Here is a 21058-nt window from a genome sequence, read left to right on the forward strand (position 1 = left end):
TACGTGAAAGGGTTAAATAAGGTTCAGGAGGGAAGTGTTTTTAACAGGAAAGTGAACCCAAGAACAAGGGGGACCAATCTGAGGTTAATTGGGGGAAAGATCAGAAGCAACGTGAGAAAATATTATTTTACTGAAAGAGTGGTAGATGCTTGGAACAAACTTCCAGCAGACGTGGTTGGTAAATCCAGTCACTAAATTTAAACATGCTTGGGATAAACATAGACCCCTCCTAAGATAAAGCTCAGGAAATAGAAACAGAAAAAGTGGGGTATAATTAAATTGGATGTACAGTATATAAAGCCTTTGATTCAACAGATCATAAATATCTATATACCGTAATGGAAAAATACGGAATTAATAAATTATATATAGAAACAATTCAAAGGCTGTACACAGGTGCACAAGAATTAGAGTTAATAATAGGTTATCGAAAAGAGTAGAGTTACAAAGGGGAACCCATCAAGGTAACCCTCTTTCACCAGGGATATTTCTAATTGGTATTGAGAGTCTAGCAGATAGAATTAGGAATAATTCAAGAATACAGTGTTATAAAATAGGAAATGAAGAACTAAAAATAAATGTGTATGCAGATGATATCTTATTGGTCACAGAAAATCCGCAGGATACAATATATGAACTTAAAATCATTTTGAAAGATTTTCAGGCAGTTTCGGGAATGGAAATAAATTTGACTAAATCAAGAGTAGTAGATGCTTGGAACAAACTTTCAGCAGACGTGGTTGGTATATCCACAATCACTGAATTGAAACATGCCTGGGATAAACATAGAACCATCCTAAGATAAAATACAGGAAACAGTATAAGGGCAGACTAGATGGACCATGAGGTCTTTTTCTGCCATCAGACTTCTATGTTTCTGTTCTGTCGGGCTCTCTGGTAGACTCCTCCCAAAAATTCACAGGTACAAAGTTCAGACACACACACGTTTGAAAATTCATAACAATGTTCTTTATACCGAAAATTCAAATAAACTAAGCGCTCTTTTTGTGTAGCAAAGAGCACTCGTCTCCAAACAAACTGGTAATTTGTATAAGTCCCTTATCAGTTCTGTGATACTTAGCTTGCAGCTGTGAGGCAATTCACAGTCCTTCTTCTTTCACAAAGTGAAACACACTTTCCTCTGGTTTAGTTTCAAAGTGGGGAAAAGCAACACACCAAGGTCAAAGTCAGTAAAGCAGTCACGAAACACAACGATCAGATAATCCTCCACAGTGGCCAAACCCACAGGCTGCTCTTTATAGCAGCCTCACTAATGACCACAGCCCCACCCAACCACAGGTGGCCTCATTTTCTTTGATAATAATCTCTCAGTTGTTGCTGCCTATGCATCGCTCTCCGCATGTGTGGCTGTATCATTAACTCTTGTTCCGAATCCAAGGAGGAGCAAGATAATTGATCTCCTTCTGAGCTGTCTGCCCCACTCTCCTCCTCCCTGTCACTCATGTCTTCTTGGTCAGAGGAGCCTTCATCAGCAGATTCCACCGGGGCCAAAACAGGCCTGCAGCATGTGGATGTTTCCCCCACATCCACAGTCCTTGGGGCAGGAGCTGGGCCACAGCTAAGCACAACAGTTTCTATGTTAACTCCATCTCTGCTGATCTCTAGAAGATCTCTCAAGATCTGATTGTGGGAGATTGATCAATCAGACAGAAACTTTTGTCCTGCATGCCTGATACTTTTTTTTGCAGGGATGCCCTTTTGTTGGGCTTCACACCTGCAACCGCACAAATCCCAGCGACCAGTTAGGTCCCACAGAGTGGGTCTTCTCCGGGTCCCGTCAATTAAACAATGTCAGTTGGCGGGGCCCAGGGGAAGAGCCTTCTCTGTGGCGGCCCCGGCCTTCTGGAACCAACTCCCCCCAGAGATTAGAATAGCCCCCACCCTCCTTGCCTTTCGTAAGCTCCTCAAAACCCACCTCTGCCGTCAGGCATGGGGGAACTAAGATAATCTTTCCCCCTAGGCTCCTACAATTTATGTATGGTATGTTTGTATGTATGATTGGTTTTATAACAAGGGTTATTAGCTGTTGTAGTATTGGATTTTTACATTCTGTTTTTTTGCCACTGTTGTTAGCCGCCCCGAGTCCACAGAGAGGGGCGGCATACAAATCCAATAAGTAAGTAAGTAAGTAAGTAAGTAAGTAAGTAAGTAAGTAAGTAAGTAAGTAAGTAAGTAAGTAAGTAAGTAAGAAAGAAAGAAAGAAAGAAAGAAAGAAAGAAAGAAAGAAAGAAAGAAGTAAGTAAACAAACAAACATCATCCCTGCCTTGACCTGCTGGGTCCCTCTGGAAGGGAGGTCCCAAGAGCCTTATACAACCGGGAGCGATACAAGTGATGGTAAAATCTATCAACTTGCAGAGAAACTAAATCCCCGACTGTCAGGAGGCCCATCGAGCAGCTTCCAGCCTGCCTGGGAACTGGGAGCATTTCAGCAGAGGGCACTCCAGACTGCGGAATCTGGTCCTGCCAAATCCCAGGCACATTTTTCTGGTGGCATTTTGGAAGCTTCGTAATGTGCGCGCAGGGGCTCGTAACTCACGGAGTTTGTGCTTGTGTTATACCATGTGCATATAAATTTAAGGAATATGCAGGCAGCTGTGGCTAATTTAACCCAGGGCTATTTTACCCGGGTTCGTCTTTATCATCCAAAGCCCTTCTTTTATCTTCATTAGTGTTAATGCCACCCTGGGCAAAAACTGCTTAGTCCAATCTCTTTCTGGGCAGGGCATCCTTCAAACGCCATTTGGGTTTGGACCTCGGATGCTTTGTCCCCTCAGCAATTCCCCAGCCACTCCCTTCTCCCTTGTGATGAATAAAAATGTTTCAACGTTCGTCCTGTCTTGTAAGCAGTTTGCTTTTGTACTTGAAAAAGACGGGCCTTAAATTAATAGGCCCCAGTCCCTATAAATCTGCACTTTTTGCTCACAGTTGTGAGAACGTGAAATGATTTACGCACTTAGGAAAGGAACAACAACTCCAGCAACCTCTGAGTCACAAACATTGGACCCAAACACAATTGCTGAGAATTTGGGCTCTCAGCTAGGTTGGGCTGTTGTTAAATATTTTGTGGCAGGCATTGGGTCTATCTATCTATCTATCTATCTATCTATCTATCTATCTATCTATCTATCTATCTATCTATCTATCTATCTATTATCTATCTATCTATCTATCTATCTATCTATCTATCTATTATCTATCTATCTATCTATCTATCTATCTATTATCTATCTATCTATCTATCTATCTATCTATCTATCTATCTATCTACCTACCTACCTACATCTATCTATCTATCTATTTATCTATTTATTAGATATGTATGCCACCCTTCTCCGAAGACTCAGGGCGGCCCACAAGATACAATATAAAACAATGCGTACAAACAAATCTAAATAATCAAAAACTACAAGCTAAAAACCCAATACAGTGGTACCTCTACTTAAGAACTTAATTCGTTCTGTGACCAGGTTCTTAAGTAGAAGCAATTTTTCCCATAGGAATCAGTGTAAAAGCAAATAATGCGTACAAACCCATTAGGAAAGAAATAAAAGCTCGGAATTTGGGTGGGAGGAGGAGGAGGAGGAGGAAGAAGAGGACAGTCTCTGCCGAAGGAAGAAGGTGAGGTGAGGGGAATCAAAAAAATCCAAAACTTTAAGGCTTAAAAAAAAGAGGGACTCTGAGATGGCGAAGAGAAGCACACGCCTCCCTTCATTCGCTCTGGGCTGCCAAAGCCTCCTTAAGCGCCACCAAAAGGCTCCTCTGGCAGCCCAGAAAAGCCCAAAATGGCCGGGATTAAAGGGGGAAAGGCAGGAAACTGGCCAGGCCTTCGTGCAATTCTCAAATTTCCTGGGAGATTTTTCTGGGCTCCGGTTCTTAAGTAAAAAATGGTTCTTAAGTAGAGGCAAAAAAATCTTGAACACCCGGTTCTTATCTAGAAAAGTAGAGGCATTGTTAGGTAGAGGTACCACTGTATATTAAAATCAGCCAACCAATTATTTGTGAATTCTGCTTTCAAGACTTTCCTTGCTGTTTCATTTTTGAATTTTGAATCCCTGCTCACGGTCGCTCATGCCTTAGTCACCCTGTCTTGACTACTGCAAGATGCTCTACATGGGGCTGCTCTTGAAAAGTACCTAGAAGCGTCAATTGGTTCAAAATGTGGTGGCCTGCGTGATTTTGTGCTGGCCTAGATGGGCACACGTCATCTCTCCCGTGGGAGCTGCGTTGGCTGTCAAATTTGCTTTCAGGTCCAATTCAAGGCACTGGTTGTCCACTGTAAAGTCCTGTTTGGATTGGGGCCAGGTCATTTGAAGGAATGCTGACCAGAAGGAGGAGGCAGGAAGTGTTGCAGGACCCCTGTCCTAAAGAATAGAATAGAGTAGAATAGAATAGAATTCTGAACAGAATAGAATAGAATAGGGATAGGAATAGAATAGAATAGAATTCTTTATTGGCCAAGTGTGATTGGACACACAAGGAATTTGTCTTGGTGCAGATGCTCTCAGTGGACATAAAAGAAAAAGAGACATTTGTTCATGGTACAACACTTAGGGGTCAAATAAGCAATGAAGAAACAATCAATGTTAATAAAAATCTTAGGATACCATATTTTGGATAGCAATCTTAAGATACAAGAGGTCCATTTAGTGGAACCAAGAAGAAGAGCCTTCTCTATGGTGGCTCCCTCCCTATGGAGCATCATCTCCATGGAAATAAGATTGGCCCCCACTTTGACACATTTTTACAAGGCCATGAAGACCTGGTTTTGCCAAAGGGCCTGGGGAACCAAGTGGGATGGAGCAATAATACAGGGGTTGGAGGGTTTATATATATCTCGCCATGAGCCTTCTAGATGTGAATTTCCCCAAAGAGATGGCCCTTCTCCCACCACCCTAACTACTCCCCCTAACACTGCCCTGTCTGGACTAAGTTTCTAAAAGAAGCTAAGAAATTGGGGGAGAGGGGTTTACTCACATTGTTCAAACTGTCAGTGAGACTAGGGGGCTGACAAGAATATAGCCCCCTAGTCTCACTGACAGTTTGAACAATGTGAGTAAACCCCTCTCCCCCAATTTCTTAGCTTCTTTTAGAAACTTAGTCCAGACAGGGCAGTGTTAGGGGGAGTAGTTAGGGTGGTGGGAGAAGGGCCATCTCTTTGGGGAAATTCACATCTAGAAGGCTCATGGCGAGACCTTGACCCGATTTTCCTGGTGTCTCTTCATAATGTGGTCTTGTCTCACCCACAACCCATGAGCATGGAGGGGGTCTCATGCCCCCCTCTCATAGTCGATGCTAGATTTTCCTACCCCCCTCGGTCCCCTGAGTCTGCTACAAAGTCCTTCATGTCATTTCAACCACAACAACACACGAGCACACAACAGATACAAACTTAAAGTAAACTACTCTAAACTCCACTGTAGGAAATACGACTTTAGTAACCGAGTAGTTGATGCATGGAACTCACTACCTGACTCTGTAGTATCATCACCTAACCTCCAAAACCTTTCCCTTAGCCTGTCCGCTGTTGACCTCTCCAGATGACTAAGAGGTCAGTGAGGGGCGTGCATAAGAGCACCAGAGGGCTTTCCATTCTCTGTCCTAATTTTTTCTCTTTTAACAGCATCGTGTATTATTATATCTTTGTATATCGCCAATACATACTTGACAAAATTAATAAAGAAAATAAATAAATAAAAAGTTTGGTCTAGGGACGAAGACACCAGGCTAAAACAGGAGACAGTGACTTCCAGTCTCACCTTAGCTGTGAAAGCCACCTGGGTGACTTTGGTAGCCCAACCCACCTCACAGGGCTGTTGGGAGAAAAATAGGAGAAGGAGCGTTACATGCTCCCGTGGCGCCCCTGTCTGTCCGCGCGCGGTTTCGCTACCTGCCCAGGTGCAGTGGCAGAATTGCGCCGGACTCCGCTAGCGCTCAGTGGCGGGGGGGGGGGGAGTCCACCTCACCGTTCCCCCTTAGCAGCCGACCTCTGTCTCCAGACCCCCCTCTCCCCCGGCCACCGCTGCTGCATTCCCCTCTCCCCTTCTTCCGCCCCCTCCTCCAATCCCGCGAGCGCGGCTATTTCGGCGGAGCAGCTGGGGCGGCGACCACCACCACCCTCTTCCCGGCCGCCGCCCACCGGAGCCCCGCCTCCAAACTGTCCCCCCCCCGCTCGGCTTCCTGGAAACGGGACGCTCCGCGAGGCGCCCGCAGCCTCCCCCGCGCAGGACTCAGCCCCTCTGTCCCGGCCCGGCTGCCCCGAGCGCGCGACCCCCCTCCTGCCGCGCCTGGCCCGGCTCCAGCTCCAGCTCCAGCTCAGGCCGCTCTCGCCTCCCCCCGGCAGGCCGCCTCTCCGGGCCAAGGGAAGGCGCTCTGCACGTGCTCAGAGACCCGGCTGCCCTTGGTCCCTCCTCGCATCACGTGCGCAGGTTGCGCCCGGAAGTCCGTCTTCCCGACTTGGAGCATCTTCTCGAGCGGGACGCTCCGGTGGCTTCTCCGGGAGGCCAAGCGCCCGCCCACCCCGCCGAGACTGGGCCAGAGAGCGCGGCGGCCGTGGAGCATGTGCAAAGTTCTTTGTCGGCCCCGCCGGTCCCCGTGTGAGCGCGCCGGCCTTCGGGGATGAAGGGGCAGGACTTCCCGGGCGGAAGGCGTGCCCGGCTCTGCGGCTCCAGCCCCGGCCCCTTTCGGCCGAGCCTCCCCCGCCAGGCGGCCGCCTTCCGCCGCTGAGCCTCGCCGGCCCCGAAGATCGCGGCGCGCGGTGCCTGCGGCGGCCAGGGAAGCCGAGCCGGGCGTGGCGGCGACGGCGGCGGCGCTGCTGCTCCGGTCGCCCGGTTCTCTCCCGCCTCCCGCGCCGGAGCCACTAAGATGCTCCCCGCTGCGTCGGGCGCCGCCAGCCCCGAGTCGGACGCGCCCTCGCCGCCGCCGCCGCGCCCAGCCGCCGCCCGCCCCGTCCTCGCCGGAGGTCCAGCCGGAGCCTGAGCCGGGCCCGCTCGGCCGCGCCTCCTCGCCCGCCGCCCGCCCGCCCAGGATGCTGACCTGCTGCCTCGCCCCGCGCCCGCCGCCGGCCCGATCCTGCGCCTCCGCCGCCTCCGCCGCCGCCGTCCTGCTCGGAGTCCTCTGGCTGCAAGCCTGCCGCGGGATGCCCCATGTCATCCGCATCGGTGAGCCCGGCGCCTGGGGAGGGCGGGGGGACACGGGGTGCGGTGCCCGGGGCGGGCGGGAGCGCGCGGCGGGCGTTGGCAAGCGGGACCTTTCTGCCTCCGACGCCCTTCTGGCTGGGGACTGGACGGCGTGGGGCGCTGAGTAGAGCGGCGCCGCACCGGCCAAGGCAGGGACCCCCCCCCCCCCCCGCGTCCTGGACTGGCAGCGCAGAGCCGGCCGGGCCGCGGAGTTTGGCGGGGCGGCGGCCGGGGCGCTCGGCGTCTACAAATGCTGAAGAGCCGCGCCGGTCCGCCGTTCTTTCTTGGGCGGGGGGGGGAGCGGGGGGGGGAGTAGCACAGTCTATAAGGGGGTGGGGGGCTGTTCCTCAGACGGCTGAAGTCTTTCCCGGGTCGGCCAGGGGCTTCAGGACGGCAGCCGTCTGCCGGGGAAAAAGTACCCGGGAACGTCGGGGCTGTCAGGGCGGCTTCCGACCTCCGCAGGCAGCTTCCCCTCTTTCACTCCGGCTCTCTCCATCCGCGCGGCTGCTCTGGGCTCCTCCAGCGCAGAGTTCCGTGGGCTCCAACTCTGCGACGAAGCCCGCGGAGCCGCAGAATCCTCGGCCGGAGTCCCGAAAGCGCCCTCCGTCCCCGGCGAAGGAGGGTCCGGGCGGCCTCTGCCTTCCGCGGGGTCGGGGCGCCCCAGATGCCTTCCGCCAAGCAGGGTGAGGGGTGACTGGGAGAATCTGCCTGGTCCCCAAAACCAAGTGGCCGTGGAAGGGTTTCTTCTTGCCGCTGGAGAGCCTGCAGGGCCGGTCCTCCTCTTGCTCAGCCGGGGCGGAAGGCGGTGGCGGGCCCGGCCTTGGGCCCTCGGGCGGCGGCAGGGAGGCTTTCCCCGCCAAGGGGGCCTTCCCTGCCTTCCCCCCACGGACTCGCCGTCGCGGGGCTTTTTCAGACCCGCCTGTTATTTCTTCCCTTCCCCAAATTCTTGAGCTCCTTTCAGCCGGGCGCTTTGACTCTGCCCGGATCCAGAAGGGACTTCCCTTCGCTCCGCCGTGGGGCCCGATCCTTTGCCTCGGCGCAGGTTGCGCGGCCCTGGCAGAAGGGCCGCGGGGGGGGGGGCTCGCCTTGCCCCTGATTTCAGGGAGGGCTGGAAAGGCGCAAGGCAGCTCCGGGGACTGGCGTGGATCTTTTATTCAAACGGCTTCGGGCAAAGGAAGTCGCCTTCAGGCCGAATACCCGGCAGCTGCAAATGTTTTGGATGAGAGCCCGTTATTTTATTATTATTTTTAAAAAAATAAAAATACCCAGATTTTGCTCCAGAAAACATAAATTGATTTTGGGGAAGATGGGTGTTTACTGTGTCTTGGGGAGCTGCACTTAGGTTCCCCCCCCTTTTCTTGTCTATTCGGTTGTGTCCAGTTTTCTGAGACTGCCTGGACAAAACCCTGCAGTTTTCTTACCGAGGCTGCCGTTGCCTCCTTCTTAGGGCTAAGGGAACATGCCTGGCGCAAGAGCACCCAGAAAGAGTGACCTGAGGCAGGTCTAGAACTCGGGGTCTCCTACTTTCTCACCTGGTGGCTCAGTTGGCTCTTTAAATCTTGAGTCATATAGGCTTAAATGCAGAAGGACAGTTGGGGACTTGATCTCACCTGAGCCAGGTTAAGGCAGTTTGGGTCGGAATTTGGTCCAGTGAGGGAGGTTTTTACAGAAAGAAAAAAATGGATCCTTTGGGTGACTCAAGATTTGGCATCCTTCTCAGGTGGGTCATTTTCCAGGGGCTTCTGCTGGTGTGGCTGCTCCATTGCAGACTTTCAGGTGCATCCCAGATTCATTGTCATGTTCCATTCCTGTGTTCTTGGTGGTTCTGCGTTCAAGGAGCTAATATTCCAGGGTTGTTGTTTTTTTAAAAAAAATATTATTTTAAAGATGAATAATCTCTCAAAATCCTTTTTATTTTCAAAGTGCAGAATGAAAATGAAAACTCAATTAGTGACAGGAGAATTTGTAATAACTGCAGCGGTTTCAGGTTTAGATCGAAGCCGGGCCGGTCTTTCTGAGGCTGTTCTGTTCTCTTTCCTTTGCTAAGGAATTTCTTCCATCCTGCCTTCTTAATTTTGTTTCCTTCTTTTACAGAGGTGTTTCAAAATAAAACGGCTATAAAAAGTTGCATTTAGAAACAAAGCAGCTCATTGGGTTTTGATAGAACTGTCAAATAATTTGATTTCTGGGGAAAACATTGTAGAGGTGCATTAGTGGATTTTCTTAGCTGTTACATTATGTTTCTTTTCTCTCCAGCAAGACAAAAGCATCTCTCTATTTTTCAAGAAATCTGGTTCTTTGTGACTAAATTAACTCAGATGTTTTTATTTTTAGTTTTTCTTGTAGAATGTCATTTTGAGCACAATCCTTTTTAAGTACCATTTGCAATGTCTGGTGGAGAAAATGTAATTGCTGTCACAGGAAAAACAGACGGCAAATCCGCACAGGGCAGAATGGAGTAACCTAATTGACTTAAGTGCTGTTAGCTGGCGTCGTGGAGGAAGCTCCTTGTATTTTGTGAGTGCTTTTGAAATCACCTCGTCTGGGTCTTTAGGGGGAGCATAAAGCCTCTCGCCCCGCTCAGGACCTTGAAGAGAATTTCTCACCCGCTCTTCTTCTTCTTCGCCCCAACTTCGGCCCCCCTCCGACAGGAGCACGGAAGGGGCACCCCCTCCACACCAGGAACCATTGGAAGAAGGCAAAACTCTTGCAAACAGAAATAACAAGAGCCCCTTTTTAATTATATTAAGCCTTGAAATGTCACATTTGATATTTTGATAGCTGAAGCAAATGATTAAACAGATGGGAGCTTCGGCTGAAAATTGTGCCTTCTTAAAAAACGGGCCAGATATTTATACCCCTCTGGAAAAGGGCAGGAGGGGGAGAAACGGAGGAAGCGTCTCCTGTATCCTGGGCAGAATTGTAACCTTGGCAAGAGGCGTGTCGCGGCAGCCGCCTCCACCTTTCTCTGCATTGTGGTTCAGACTGGAGGAGTCTGGAGCCTGGCCAGGAGCTCTGGGGAGCCTCAACCTTCCCCCCTTGTCTTCTGGGAGGGTGGCACTGCTGGCTGGGGCTCTTGCCTCTTGCAGGAGAGGCATCTGCTGCGGCGTCGGCGCCTCCTTCTACTGCTGCAGCCTCCCAAGGAGACGGGATTGTGCGGTGAGCATCTGCAGCAGCTGGAAAAGGGGCCCCAGTTGTGAAGAGACCAGGCAGGCTGGAAAAAAAAAAGAGAGCGATTGTCCTGCCTGTTGTTCGGATAACGTACAGGGCCTGCAGGAAGAGGGCCATGCTGGCGTTTGTGGAAATAAAATACCTCGATCGTTATTGATGTACACATGATCAATTTCAATCCGTGTTTCCTGGAAAATGGGCTGATTGTTTTCAGGATTTTCCCCTGCCTGGAAGGATTTATCTTCTTGTCCCTTGTTGTTTCCCTGAAATTTTCGTGCACCTTAATAATGATTTCACTGTTGTTTTAACAACATTTGTTATTAAAAGGGGAGGAAAGTCTCACCGACTAAAATTGTGATGAGTAACTCACCCAAATTCAAAAGTGGAAAGATCAGAGGGAAATTTAACCAGGAGGCCCACGGTGCCTCTGAGCTCTGAAACCCATAGCAGAGGAATGTCGGCTCTGCATTTTTGAGGATCAAGGCAGATCTCCGACGGGGAGCAGTTTCAAAATGATTGATTTTTCTCCCACATCTGGACCAGGAAAGGGACTCCAAAGGCCCCCTTTGCTTTTTCATGCAATGTTGAATTCCGCCCTGAAATTTGTCCCACTACAAACCTGGGCCAGTGTCTTGAAACACAATGGCTTGGCTTCCATTCGGCGGAAGCATAATTGAAAATCAATATTGTTGAAGTCAAGCTGGTGTGGAAATGTTTGCAAAAGATCGGGGTGCGCGGGATAATTCTGCGGGAGGAGGGCCGTTGCACTTCAGAGCCAAAGCAGGGCTGGTTTCTCCTTTTCTCTTGCAAGGCAGAGGTTCGGTATCTCTGGACTCCTGTCGCCAAAGCCTTTGCGCTATGTGCCACTGGAGCACAGCCCTTTCGGGGGGGGGAAGTGGGGGACGAGTGGCTGGCATGTGTGTTTGCGCACACAGCAATGTGTGAGCCTTTGTTACATAGCAGACGTAGGCTGAAAAGAGTTTTGGGGGGGGGGCGTTGCTGGCGACCCTCCCACCTGCCCCAGGCAACCAGCTTGAGACACACCCATCCTCCAAAGTCCTGGAAGGGATCATCTAGGTTAGAAAATGTTCCCTTGAGGATCTACTCTGCTAGCTCCAGTGCTTCCCAAAGATCTTTTGAATCCCAGCGCAGAGAAGGTAGCCAACAGACACACAACCTTCTGGCTACTTGAACAATGGGAGAATCGGGAAACATCCTATGATTTATTTATTTATTGTTGAACTGCTGGGTGATAGTGCTGGAAAACAGAATCTTTGTACGTGGGGAGAATTGCCTAATATTAAGGGGCATATATAAGTGCACCAGAGTGCCTCCCGTCCCCTGTCCTATTGTCTCTCCTATATCTCCTATATCTTCTATCCCTATATCTTTTTCTGCTATTCTCTCAGAGTTATAGTATTTCACTCCTTTATTTTCTCCTCTATTCTTCCTTTAATACACTCTACCTGATTATATTCTCTATAACCCTCAATGTGTATTATTGTGTATTGGACAAGATAAATAAATTTAATTTTTTTAAAAAAATGCATGACATCCCACTGAGTCTTCATCCACGAGGGGGAAACCAGGGGCAAGATTCTGAAAGGGTCCGTCTTTCTTTCGTACCTGCCTGTATTTAGATGCATTGCCTGGATGCCTGTGATAATCCCAAGGCAGAAGAATCTGGTTTTGTTAAAAGGAAATCTGTAAATGAAGCCACAAAGGCCTTTCCACAGTTCTTAACCCTTCCTTGGTACGAACACAAAAGCTGATGAACTTCATAGCAATAATGATCTGGGTTCTCACCTTGAGCGCATTCCTTGGGCATAAAAGGGCCCAGAAGAACCTGGAAAGTTATTCACTCCTTTGGGGGATTATACATTTAGAGGAGCAAATTAATCTGCAGATCTAGTCTTGCCTTGGTTTGGGTCTCAGGATGGGCGGGATCGATTTCTGCTCTTTGTATTTTTACAGAGATTGTGAAAGCAGCTTTCTGAGGCTGACACTGGTCAAGCTCCGAGCTGCTGGTTAGCCGCTCCAGATGCTCTCATTGTGCTACCAAGGCAGGTGGGGGAATGCTGGGTAGCGAGATGAATGTCAGGCTAAAACGTCAAGAGGTCCTCTTACTTACTTACTTATTTATTTATCATACAAATACAGTATTGTAGTATGTTTAACATAATATATAGGGGTGGACCAAAAAATGGAAACACCTTGAAAATCCAGATTTGTGAAGCTCCCTTTGAACAGTTTTTGTGGAAACTGGGTTCTGTACGTGTCTATTGAGCTCTGCAGTGATTTTAGGAGCTGTGGTCTTGCGACCCGCTCTAACCATTCGCTTTAGAGTCCGACGGTCTCTCTCAGACCACTTCGACTTTCAACCAGACCTGTGCTTGGCTGAGGACATTTTCCCTTCTCTTTCCAAAGCAGTCTTGACTTTTGAGACATCACCTCTTGAAATGCCAAACATTTGGGCACTTTCTGTTACACGAGCGCCTGCCATTCGAGCACCAACAATTTGGCCTCTTTGAAAGTCTGAGAGGTCTGCCATTTCTAGAAGGTTATAACCCATTTCCTTAAATTTCTGTAAAAAAAAAAAAGAGGTAGTTTAAAAAAACATATCAAATAACAGAATTTTAAAAAACAACATTAAAATATGTCAAGTTTTAATTGATTTGAACATGTTCAAACATTATGATGCCCAAAAGTCAAGTGTTTCCAAATTTTTGTCCACCCCCTGTAAGTATAAAGTAGAGATAGAAAAGATAAAAAGACCTTAGGACAGGGACGGTAGGCACGAAGATGCACCTTACAGTCCTCCTAGAAAAGAGGAGACATCTATTGTACATAATGCAAGGTTGAAGGTTTTGGGGTTGGGGGAGGAAACCACAGAGTCCGGTAGTGAATTCCTCTTGGTACCTCTTGGTAGCTTGCGGCTGTGGTGACTCAGTGCTGGTTCTGCAGCCTTGGGGAGGGGAGGCAGCCGGCTTTGAGACAGAATCAGGGCTGCGGTGGGAAAACTGGCCACAGTGTTTTTGCAAAACCAAACAGCTGCCTTCCTCAAATGGCTGCGGCTTCGTTCTAAGGATGCTGTGTTAAGCTGAGTTTCATGCCCTGGGAGCTTCTTTTGTGCACAAATCCCAGTTAATTTCTGATAGTCTTCCCAATCTCTGAGCATGTAATACACGGTTGCTGCGCTCCCATCCTTCATGCTATATAGAAGAATCTATCTCAGGAGGCTGGCAGGGAATTTTCATCACATCTCCCTGGTGAAGCGTGTGTTTTTGTGTTTGTAATGAATCCTTGGTCCAGCTGTGGCTTAGAGAGCTCTGCAGTCCACTCGCCGCTCAATGTGCTCCATCTTGTCCTTTTAATGCGACTGCAGCTCCTTTTCATCTCCTAGTTTGCCAGTTGAGATGAAACTGATCCACTGCAGAGCCCAGGGCAGGTTTTGAATCAGGGCAGCCGCTCCAGCTGTGGACAGTCGGCAGAGGGCAGGTGTGTGTCAGTGATAGCTCATTGCTTCTTGGCCTTTGGCGAAGATCAAGGGACTCCTACCTGGGCTGGTACCCTCCCTTCCACTCCCAAAGGCGGCTCAAGACAAGATGCCCTCAAGTCAAGTTCAATGCCTGGCAGCATCTGTTGTTGACCAACTTCTTTTGCTGCTACGATGCCACTGGCTCAACTTGCTGTTTCTTTACAGAGATGGACAGAAAATATGCCAGGCTTTGCAGGCTGGCCACCTAAACAAATGCCACATAATAATAATAATAATAATAATAATAATAATAATAATAATAATAATATCGCACAGACTGGCTACAAGCATAGACACGATGCTGTGGCACAGATGATCCACTGGAACTTGTGCCAGAACTACCATCTACCAGTGGCAAAGAACTGGTGGGATCATAAGCCTGAAAAAGTGGTTGAAAATGAGCAAGCAAAACTACTGTGGGACTTCCGACTTCAGACTCACCGAATTCTGAAGCATAACACACCAGACATTGTGATTGTGGAGAAAAAGAAAGCATGGATCATCGACATCGCAATCCCAGGAGACAGCAGAATTGAGGAGAAGCAGCTAGAGAAATTAGTGAAATACGAAGATCTAAAAATCGAGCTGCAATGACTCTGGCATAAGCCAGTGAAAGTGGTCCCAGTGGTCCTTGGCACGCTGGGCGCAGGGCCAAAGGATCTCAGCGGACATTTGAAAACCATCGGAATTGACACAATCTCCATCTGTCAATTTCAAAAGGCCACTTTACTGGGATCGGCAAACATAATTCGCCGCTACATCACGCAGTCCTAGGTGCTTGGGAAGCGCCCGACTGGGGATGAAATACGAAATCCAGCATAGTGATCTTGTTTGCTGTGTTGTACTGACATGATAATAATGATAATGATAATGATGATGATGATGATAATAATAATAATAATAATAATAATAATAATAATAATAATACATTAGATTTGTATGCCGCCCCCGTTCCACCTTAGCAGCCCACCTTGGCTTCTGGAGGCTATCTTGCCACGTCCTGGACTTGATGCGGTCAGAGCTGAGCCCAAACGGCTTATGCAGGTCCTTCTCTTTCTACTACAGTACCTGAGGTTTCAGCAGCAAGAGGGAATAATCTTAGCTTATGTATTTCTCATTCCGTACACGATTGAATCCAGCCAATATTCTTTCGATTCAGCTGAGGGACTCCTGCAAACAGAGATTGTGTATTCCAAGCATCTGAGCAACCTGGCCAAGAGTTAATATTTCAGATTGTCATAGAATTCCCACCGGCTGCTCTAGGACGAGTTTCTTGAGTGAACGTTTCGATGTTGCACCTTTGAAATAATAAACTGTTGCCATTACAGGCACTTTTAACATAACAGGCCCAGTTCTGCTTTGTCCAGATTATTATTATTATTTATTATTTATTGGATTTGTATGCCGCCCCTCTCCGCAGACTCGGGGCGGCTAACAACAGTGATAAAAAACAACATGTAACAATCCAATTTAATAAAACAACTAAAAACCCTTATTATAAAAACCAAACATACACACAAACATACCATACATAACTTGTAATGGTCTAGGGGAAGGAATATCCTAACTCCCCCATGCCTGGTGACAAAGGTGGGTCTTGAGTAATTTGCGAAAGACAAGGAGGGTGGGGGCCGTTCTAATCTCTGGGGGGAGTTGATTCCAGAGGCCCGGGGCCGCCACAGAGAAGGCTCTTCCCCTGGGGCCCGCCAAACGACATTGTTTGCTGGAGAAGCTGGGTGAAGAGGTTCTCCTTATTCACCTATCCACGTTGTTCAAATCACTGGGCTGAAAGGCTGCTTGTCAAGATTGATTGACTTCATCCGAGAGCCAAAGTGGTGCAGTGGTGAGACCTGACTGCTAGCTACAGTTTGGCAGTTCAAGTCTCACCAGCTCAAGGTTGACTCAGCCTTCCATCCTTCTGAAGTGGGTAAAATGGAGACCTCCCATTTGATGGAGCCCCTCCCTTATGAAAGCAGGTTGCGACACTTCGTCTCTTCAGCCTTGATAGACAGAGTTTAAGGGGTGACTTGATCGAAGGGTATAAAATCCTGCATGGGATAGAAAAGGTGGATGGAGAAAAACCCTTTTCTCTATCCCACAATACTAGGACAAGGGCCCTCCCTAAAGGTCATAGGTAAGAAAGTGAGGACAAATAAAGGGAAATATTTCTTCACCCAGAGGTTGATGGGATTCCCTTCCAGAAGAGGTCGTGACAGCTGTCAGCCTGGAGAGCTTCAAGGCAGGATTAGACAGATTCATGGATGCCAAGTGTATTGCTGGTTATTGAAATGGATGTCCAAGTGCCACCTCGATGTTGGTTGAGGAAGGCAGGATTCCCTTGGGTCCCATTTGTTGGGGGTCAAGGGAAAGGGAGGGTTTTGCCTTCTCTTTCTGCTCAAGATCCCCATGGACAATTGGTGGGCCACTGTGGGACACAGAATGCTGGACTCGATGGGCTTTGGCCTGATTCAGCAGGGCTCTTCTTAGGTTCTTATGCATGCACAGAGGGTTTGTTGCAAGCCACTTTCAAACAGCATCAATTGGGGAAATGGTTTGGGAACATGGTAAGCTGGCCATCACTGCCCATTCAGCAAACGAGGCCAAATTTCCACCACTGACTCACACAAACTGGTCCCAACTGGTATCAACCCACCACTACATGCAGGGTCTTTTTCTGCCGTCAATCTTCTATGTTTCCATGTTTCTTGAATTACACGAAGTCTAAGAGGACCAGGTTGGGCAGCCTCCTAGATAAGCAAGTGGGGGCTGTGGGGGGGCAGGTTTATTCGGTGACCTCTTTTTTTGAGCATGGGGCCCTGGATAGGGGGGCCCTTCTTCCTTTCTCAGGCTTTGGCTCCATGCTTGGAATCTGCAGTTGCCCCCCTCCCCTTGTCTGCTTGAGGGAGGCCAGTAGTAGCTCTTTACGCTTGATAGTATCTAGCCAGAAACTCCTGCTTAGAGTTGGAAGTGGTCAGCGCAGGTCAAGCCTTCAGGTCCACCATGTGTATCCCTGTCTGGGATGCTCTGCGCTCCTCTGCCCCAAGAATCTAGGGCAGTGATGGGGAACCTATGGCACGGGTGCCACAGGTGGCACGCGGAGCCATATCCGTTGGCACGAGAGCCGTTGCCCTAGCTCAGCTCCAATGTGCATGTGTGTGCCGGCCAGCTGGTTTTTGGCTCAGGGAGGGTGTTTTTGGCTTCCAGAGAGCCTCCATGGGGATGGGGGAGGGCGTTTTTACCTTCCCCCGGCTCCAGAGAAGCCTTTGAAGCCTGGGGAGGGCAAAACATGAGCCTACTGGGCCCAACAGGACTTGGAAAATGGGCCATTCCCAGCGTCCAGAGGGCCTCCAGGGGGCGCCCACCCCAGGCATTGAATTATGGGTGTGGGCACTCACGCATGCGCGATAGTGCGCCTGCATGCTCTTTCGGCACCCGAGGCAAAAAAAGGCTCGCCATCACTGGTCCAGGGCAAATGAGCAGAGCCCCACCCAGAACAGCCTCTGCCCAGGCAGGGGGGCTCCATGGCCGCTTCCGACTTTCAGACAAGCCGTAACCCCTGGGCATTGCAGAGGGAGAATTCATTTAAAGATCTGGCACATAACTTGCATGACTATTATTAATTTATTTTATTACGGTGAATTATGAAAGGGTCTGACAGTTTTAGGAGTCATTATTTCTAGATCATTTCTGTATTGCTGTTTGTTTTTCATCCTACACACTGCCACGAGACCATGTGAAGGGTGGCAGGGTATAAATAAAGTAGGCAAATAAATAAATAAATGTTGCACTCTCTCTTTCTCCCAATAAGGCCGGCCACCTTATTGAAAAGTTTTTTTAAAAAATTAAAATTATATTTTATTTACATTTTATTTATATACATATATACAATACATAAATCAATACCACTACATTTAAAAGGGGAAAAAAACATAGAACAAAGAAAAACAAACAGTATTTGGATGTATTTGCAGCATATCCTATAGGAAAAACGGTTCCAACTATGGCAACATTCTATTATATCTCTATTAAATTATTTGCATACGCCAGTTTTGGAAAAGAATACACATCTTAAATTATACAAAACATTCTATATCTTAATATCAACAATAGATTCTAATACCAGGCAATTCTATTGGTGGTTAGAGAAAAAAAGGAATAAACTCAGGGGAAGAGCCTTCTCTGTGGCGGCTCCGACCCTCTGGAATCAACTCCCCCCAGAGATTAGGATTGCCCCCACCCTCCTTGCCTTTCGTAAAGTCCTTAAAACCCACCTCTGCCGTCAGACATGGGGGAACTGAGACATCTCCCCCTTGCCTATGTAGTTTTGTGCATGATATGACTGTGTGTAATTTATATATTGGGGTTTTTTTCTTTTTAAACTTTTTAATGTAAAAACTGTTACTTTAGATTTTAAATTATTAGATTTGTTACCATGTATTGTTTTTATCACTGTTGTGAGCCGCCCCGAGTCTACGGAGAGGGGCGGCATACAAATCTAATAAATAAATAAATAAATAAACTGTGGTTAAAATAAGATCAGAAAAACATTTATTTGACAAAACTCTTGCCTTATTGAAAAGCTTATTGGAAAATTGTGATTTCACTTGTGTGATTCTGGGTCTGGCTACGGCCGCCGCCAATGGCCATGACAAGGAGCCTTCGTAAAGATCTGTTCAAGATCTATTTCTTTGTTGGAGTCAGTCGGCTCTGCTCTGCTCCTACGAGTCGATTTTGCTTTGGGATGTTTGACTGAGAAAGAAAGGCCGAAACGTGTTTAAGAAAAACAGACAAGGATTCCGCATTAACGGCTTGGTCGTCCCTTCTTGCTCTTGTCAACTAATGTAATTACTCTTTAATTGGTCGATAGCCATTTAGGTTTTTAAAAAAATTATTTTAAAGGAAAGAACTCCCAACCTGAAATTGTCGAAGGAGTGCAGAAGTAGAGTAATGGAGTAGCAAAGGGAGGGAATATTTTTAACTGAAATTGGGTTTGCAAAATGGAATTTAAACCCCCCCCCTCAAATTTCTTCTGACAGTGAACAAGACAACGATTATTCTGTAGATGTTTTTTTAAGATGTCTGAATTCAGTATAGCCCATATATCTAGATGCATTTATTTGTTAGATATTTATTCCACATTTTTAAAAAATGTGGGATAGATGGCATCACCACCACCAGATGGATTTGTAACTGTCTAACAAACTTCATTCAACATATACTCCTTAATGGAGCTACAGCTAAATGGAGGGATTCGGTGGGGTCCTTCTTTTGAGGATCAGTGCTCTTCAGCTCTTCACAAATGATTTAGATGGGGTGATAAAAAGGGCAGCTCATCAAATTTGTGGATGACGCCAAGTTGGGGGTATTTGAAGGACAGACTCAAGATTCAAGGGAAGCTTGACAGACTTGAGCCTTGGGTCCCATCCAGCAAGATTCTGTTCAGTGGTAAGTTGCTGTGTTTTGGGGAGTATAAGACACACCTTAGTTTTGGGGGAGGAAAATAATCTCACCAGGTATTCATCTGGCTAGTGTCCTTAGTCTGGTCAGCTTCCGCACATTATTTTACCCCCTGGTTAGGGCTTTATTTGGAGAGAGTAACCATGAAAGATCTTGCAAGCCAGTAAGAGCTGGGAACATCATTAGCACCTGGAAAGAAACATTTGGAGCAAGTAGAACAGTGGGAAAAAACCCTGCAAAGACTTAGGGTTTGGAAAACATTCTTTGCAGAGAGTAACAATGAAAGAGCTTGCAAGCCAGTAAGAGCTGGGAACATCGTTAGCACCTGGAAAGAAACAGTCTGACCAAGTAGAACAGTGAAAAAAACCCTGCAAAGACTTAGGGCTTGGAAAATATTCTTCACAGACAGTAACAATGAAAGAACCTGCAAGATAAGAGCTGGGAAGATCGTTAGCACCTGGTTAGGACTGGGGAAAAAAGCTTCCAAAAAAAGCTGCATTTTGAGTATAACTGGCACCTGAAATTTCAGCCTCTTTCAGGGAGGAAAAAGGTGCATCTTATACTCCAAAAAATATGGTAAGTAAGGTCCTGTGCAGGCAGGAAAATTCAAAAGCACTGGTATTAAAGAGGCAGTGCCTAGCTCAGCAACAGTAACCGAGAGGGATATAGCTGTCCTTTTGGGCCACCAATTAAGTATGAGTCAGCAATGCTGCTACTAAAAAACCCAAGGGAGGCCTAGGCTGCCTTTTCAGCTCCACTAGCTCCTGCAATTTCCTGGTAAAGAGCAATTTCCCCATCTTCACTGAACAGTTGAATACTTGTTCTGGTTTCTTCCTTTTATTCTGGACGTATCTGAAGAAACATTTTTTGTTGCTTCTAGGATCCCTGCTTAACATCAGTTGTGATTGTCCTGGTCTTCTTTCTCCAAGTGTGGAGTAGAATCATAGAATCATAGAGTTGGAAGGGACCTCCAGGGTCATCAGATCCAACCCCCTCCTCAATGCAGGATACATCAAACCATCCCAGAAAGACGACTGTCCAGTCTCTGTTTGAAGACCTCCAGTGAAGGCGAGCCCACCACCTCCTGTGGCAAATTGTTCCACTGGTTTATCACCCTTACTCTTAGAAAGTTTTTTCTGATATCTCATCTAAATCTCCTCCCTTGCAGCTTCATTCCATTGTTTCTAGTCCTTCCATGTGCTAAGGAGAACAATGCTGACCCCTCTGCTCTGTGACAGCCCTTCAGATACTTGTAGACAATTATCAAGTCTCCTCTCAGTCTTCTCCTTTGCAGACTAAACCTCCCTAGATCCTTTAACCGTTCCTCATAGGACGTGGTTTCCAGACCACTCACCATCCTTGTAACTCTCCTCTGAACTTGCTCTAGTTTATCAATGTCCTTTTTAAACTGGGCCCCCCAGAACTGAACACAGTATTCCAAGTGTGGTCGTACCAAACTACTGTAGAGAGGAATAATTCTTCACGTGAGTGAGATTCAATGCTCCTTTTGATGCATCCTGGGATTGTGTTGGCCTTTTTTGCAGCTTCTTCACACTGTCGACTCATGTTTAATCTGTGATCTACCAATACCCCCAGGTCCTTCTCACCTGTGCTGCTGCTCAGACCTATTCCTCCCATTTTATACATGCTGTTTTCATTATTTTTGCCCAGATGTAGGATCTTGCATTTCTCTCT

General features: G+C 47.6%; 1 protein-coding gene across 1 annotated transcript in view; it reads left to right on the forward strand.

Moving 5' to 3' along the window:
- Window positions 1-7128: 7128 nt before the first annotated feature.
- Window positions 7129-21058, forward strand: part of GRIK3 (glutamate ionotropic receptor kainate type subunit 3) — a 162313-nt gene continuing 148383 nt past the window's right edge. The window contains exon 1 of the mRNA XM_070764460.1: window positions 7129-7179. Coding sequence (XP_070620561.1) covers window positions 7158-7179 — 22 coding nt within the window. The 5' untranslated portion in view covers window positions 7129-7157. The remainder of the gene's footprint in view (window positions 7180-21058) is intronic.

This window comes from Erythrolamprus reginae, chromosome 11, assembly GCF_031021105.1.
Source record: "Erythrolamprus reginae isolate rEryReg1 chromosome 11, rEryReg1.hap1, whole genome shotgun sequence".
NCBI classification, from domain to species: Eukaryota; Metazoa; Chordata; class Lepidosauria; order Squamata; family Dipsadidae; genus Erythrolamprus; species Erythrolamprus reginae.